Below are 5,239 nucleotides of genomic sequence, written 5' to 3' on the forward strand. Positions count from 1 at the left end.
AATAACGAGATGCCCAAGGTCTAATATCCTGTGTGATACTTCAAAAAAAATGACCCCGTTAGGACAACACCATTTGCTTACAAGATGTACAGTTACACCATAACTGAAACTGGGTTTGCATATTGAAATCATGGAATAGTGTAAAAACACACAAATTAATACACTGTACATGTGCAATGCATCATTACAAATTAGTTTCAAAATCAGATTTTTTTGCTAAATTATCTCTATTAGTCTATATTTAGAACACACTAACCCAGAAGTGTGGTTTTAATAAAAGAAACACTGCCCAGAAAATGTGGCATTAATAAACAGCACTCTGACACATATGTTCTAAGTCAAAGAAATACCTGGAAAGCATGGTTATAATAAAACACTGTTGTGACATAACTGTGCAAAGGAGCATTTAAAAATTCTGATTTGATAATCCTCTGCCCTCTGTAATTAAAACAAAAAAAATTTTGTAGTTATCTGAAGTAGTCTTCTAGTCATAAATTTATCATAGTTTGGTTGAGAGCTTGTACTGTATGCCAAGCAAGTCCACAGTGACTTCACTCAAACTTTAACTACACTCAAAGTTTATAACAAAAAAAAAATAAAATACCAACAACAAACATCTACAACAGTGTAAACAAATATTAGTCTATCATCACATCACAGTTATCCTTTCTGGAGAGAGATGTGGAACAGACCCACTTGCTTCTTCTGTAACATGGCTTTTCTCCCATCCTCTTCGAATTCTTCTCAGTTTCCTGCTTACACATGGCAAAAGTAAAATGATCTTACCTAGAATTACAATGGAAGGGAGAACAAGTGCAAGAACAAAATTTGGTGGTGTATAAAATCTGTAATACTCTTCTTCAAAAGCTCTTTTCCATCCATAAATCAGTACATGGAAAGTACTTATGAGCAGAGCAACGTATCCAAGGGTAGACTTTGTAAAAAGAGAAAATGGGGAAAAAAAAAGAAAGAGACAGTAGTACTTGGTCCTTCATCTGACAGCTCTAAGCCATTATTTTAAAATTTCTTAGACATCTTTTAAAAATCTATAACCTATACACTATTTTAAGTTAACGATATGTGGTTTTAAGTTCACACATTCTGAAAACTATGAATTGAATGCCTATTTACAATGTATCTCTGCTAGCATCTATAGGCCTCAGTCAAAGCTGAAATGATGTTTGGCCAAATTCTAAATAATGGAAATCAACTTCAGGATATGTATGTGAGTAAGGAACTATCTCACTGAAGTTACTGGAACATCAATTGTGACTGGAAATTAAGATCCCCGTTTCTTAACTATGAGGGTAGATCACGTCCAGGATTCAGGACTATGGAAAAACGCAGTTCTGCTGGGCGAGATCTGGGCCTAACACTCCAGATTTTTATCGCTAAAAGAGGTTCACTTTTCTTCTTCCTCACAGTGGTCGACATCCACTTGGCTGAAGTTAGCATAAACCATCCCTTTCCTTTCTCCACCAGCTGTTGCCTGCTGTTTAATGGGATTATCTAGACTGCAGGACTTGGGCACAATGGCACAAGGCAATGATGCAGTTTCTCATACACAGGTAGTGCTGGGAACATGAAGTAGAAGGTTCCCACAGCACCCTGCAGAGGAGCACTTATCACGTCATCTAGAGCATGCCACAGAAGGTCAGGCCAATAGGGGGCATTCACCGTTTCTGTGAATCTGCCCTTTTAAGAACCCTGTAGTGTTGCTCTGCAAACTCGAGTTAAATGTACTAAAACCTTGACCTTCACTAACCATAGTAAAATAAGACTACAAAGTAAAATGCAGCCTAAGGGTCTATAACAGCTAGGGAAAGGATTAATTCTTTCTGCTTCAAGATCAACCAGTTTCTAGGAAAAGGAGAACGTCTGAGCTAATACCGTTTGCAAATATTCACAGATATAATAGCATAAAAAGGAAAACAGTTAATTTCCAGAGATTGGTACTATGTTTTTTTCATTTGCCAATACTTCTGCATTTTTTTTTTTTTTGGAGAGTGGTTTCAGAGCCATGTTGGTACATTTTAGATATGCTGCACCCCTTTTTTGAACAGAAAAATTTGATCCCAAAATATTTCACACGAAACAGAACAATCAGACAACTACTTGCAGATTTGAATAGGGCATATGCAGTATTCTGTTAAGAAATTTGAACAGTAAACAATACTATGAAACGCGATGTTTGAGTATGTTATTGCAGATTTTTGCTGGTATGACAGTCCTGAATTCATTGCTGTTACATCACTGCCAGCAGGAAAAGGGCACAAGTGAATCATATCCCTCATTTCTTCACCAGGCTTACTGATGAGAACCATAACAGTTATTGAAAAAGAAACAGGAGGGAAATGTTATACAGACTCTTCCCAAAATTTAAAAAAAAAAAAAAAATTACGAAATCAATGGTTACGTAAATTCCATCTGCAAACTAGTTTTGAGGCATCTCTGTTCATCTTTCTATCTAATAGTCAAAAGGGAAGCTAAGAAGTACATCAGTACATTTATCAGTACATTTTGAACTAACAGCACAAGGACAAGAAAAACATATGATTCATCTCTATTAAGACTTTTTTTTTCCCCTGTGGAAAGCTGACAATGCTTCTTTGGTTGGCAGGGCACGTGCTAGTATGTAGTGGACCATTTCAACCTCTCGCCTAAAAATCTGACAATACAGACACTCCTATTGGAGCTTCTGTCTGCTACTGACAGCATTTTCTTCTACCCAGGCTCTTAACTGACAGATTTCTGTGCTGTACTTTTGACTAATCACAGTGGAAGTGGTTGGAAGGGACTTCTGGAGATCTAGTCCAACCTTCCTGCTAAAACAGACTCACCTAGAGCAGGTTGCAGTGGGATGCATTCAGGCAAGTTTTGAATATAGTTTTTGAATATAATATAACACTGCTTAACTAGAGAGAGGATGTCCACCATGCAACTCAGCATTCTGCAGCCTTTGGTTTGTTCAGTCAGGCCAGATCTGCACTAGAAAGTTCCAATAAGAGCATTTATCCCAGCTTGCAGCTACTGACAATGAATTTTCCAGAAGTACAAGCAAGACTGTCTGCCTTAAGTACTTTTACTTAAGTAAAACTCCACTGCAGGAGGCCGAGTCAGTAAAAAACTTCTGTGTTATAAAGACTTGATTTTTCTGTACCTGCAATAGAAGACTACAGCAATGGCTGTATAGTGGTAAAATGAGGAAACTCAGAAACGACTGAAGCAGGCTTGGACAAAAAGGTGTCAACTAGTGAAGGAAAAGGCACTGCTGGGCAGCTGAACAGTAAATAAAACCCATGAAAATGAACAGTAAGTATAAAATCAGTTGGTAGCACCGAATCGTACTACAGATTTTGGCCAGTGGCAGCGTGAGGAAGCCATATCCCAGAGGTGACAACCCCTATGGCTGCTAACATGAAAGACGCTTCAGTTATCGAGAAATAAATGTTAATAGTGCTGTGGGAGTTGCTACCTGCTACAAAGCAATCTGCTTCATACTGGAAAGGTGAGAGAACTGCTCTCACTCATATAGGCAAGGCCATTTTCTTCTGCACAGCTTTGTGACTGGACAATGTAGAGGGGGGAATACAAGGATTAAAGACAATGGATTTACTGAAATGCAGTATATATATTCCATCTGAAGCACAACTACATTTCTGCCATACTTTTCTGGCTTCTTAAGACATAAAAAGAAAGGGATAAAAATGTTTATGAGACTTGAAAGATCACTTAGACTGATGCTACCACAGGGAGGCCAGGAAGGGCACAGGATAGGAACTTCTTTAACAGCAGAGGCCTTTTGAAAGCAGCAGGAAGGGATACTTTTTCTTCACCAGGAAATTCACATCGGTAAGCGAGTAGCAGTATCACCTTGTAAGTAAATCTTGGGAATCCTTTGCCTAGGCTCTAGGATGGCTGCTGGGAAAAGGGGAAGAACATTTTTGGTTGCTCTGCTTCCTAATCTTCCATAATACTGTTTACGGGAAGGTGAGTAATAGATCTCCTACGCACTCCCCAGTCTTTTAGCTTTTATTTAAGTCTTCCCTATTTTGTTTCCTTTCTTTCCTGATGAAAGTCAGGTTTTAGCCAATGTGGGAGATTCCCAGCCAAGGCCACTAATGAACTGGACAAAATGGCATTGTCTGGGGTGAAAACAAAAGTGTTAGAGGACTGGAAAAGATGCAGGAGAAAAAATCCCTAAAATGCTACTGGGAAGACTCATAATGGTTGAGTAGTTCCAAATAATTTATATATACACAAAAGGTATTTTTCAAAGCCTACACTTTTATGCAAGGTAAACTTCAGATTCCTCCAGTAAATGGATATTGCCTAAACTTCTTACTGGAATCTTACTCATAACCTTGCTAAATACTCAGGCCTCATTCTCCTTTACTCTAGGGGAAAAGTATCCTGTTGTTGTGGGAGAGCCAAGGCAGGGCAGCCCTTCCTCAAAGTGTGTGTTTTAGTAAAGAAAACTTTTAGTAATAAAAAAGTGTCTTCATAACACTTTTAGGCTTGTGCTAGCAGACAAAAGGAGTATTTGCAAAAAGATCAGCTTCCTACTATGCAAATGGAAGATCTGCATTGATTTTTTATAAGAAATATAATGCTCAGCTTTCAAAGTCAGTCTGTTCTGTCCATTGCCACTTTTGAGTGATGTGCTTTGGATTTGAACTCTTAGGCTGGAAAACAAAAGCAGTAGTCATTTATGTGGTTTACAGCTTAACTTCCTTCAGAAGACTGGAGGACCCAGTGCAGCACTGCTTGCAGACAACATTCTCCATTCCCATGTATTTTACATGAACACTCAAGGACTGCTTTCAATAAATGTCTTTTTCTGCTTGCAGTGTGCTAGCTTGGGCTAGTTATTCTGCCCGCTCTGACAAAATTCCAGTTCTTTTTTATTTCTTGCCCATGTCTACCTTTGCTTCTTATCCAAATATGTTTAGAAAGAAGAGTACTCAAGTGGCATTTAAGAAAGCTGATGCATTAGTTTATCAGCCCCAGCTTCTTCTCTGCTTCTGTTCTTAGTAAGCTCCAGCTCCGGGTCATGTTAAGATGCCTGCAAAGCTTCATGCTGTTTCCACCATCTAGGAGTTGAGCAAACTCTGTCTGGTTCTGTGGCTTCTCCATCTGGATCTTATGAGTGTTTCTTTCTGAATTACGATGAATTAATTAGATATTTGTTTTGTACAGTGGTCAGCTCTATACTGCAGCAACTGCAAGTTTCCTGCTG

General features: G+C 38.6%; 1 protein-coding gene across 1 annotated transcript in view; it reads right to left on the reverse strand.

Annotated features, from left to right (window-relative positions):
* Positions 1-630: 630 nt before the first annotated feature.
* Positions 631-5,239, reverse strand: part of STEAP2 (STEAP family member 2, metalloreductase) — an 11,885-nt gene continuing 7,276 nt past the window's right edge. The window contains exon 4 of the mRNA XM_008948846.1: positions 631-934. Within this exon, the coding sequence (XP_008947094.1) occupies positions 650-934 (285 nt within the window). The 3' untranslated portion in view covers positions 631-649. The remainder of the gene's footprint in view (positions 935-5,239) is intronic.

This window comes from Merops nubicus, unplaced genomic scaffold, assembly GCF_000691845.1.
Source record: "Merops nubicus isolate BGI_N331 unplaced genomic scaffold, ASM69184v1 scaffold51301, whole genome shotgun sequence".
In the NCBI taxonomy this organism is placed as follows: domain Eukaryota; kingdom Metazoa; phylum Chordata; class Aves; order Coraciiformes; family Meropidae; genus Merops; species Merops nubicus.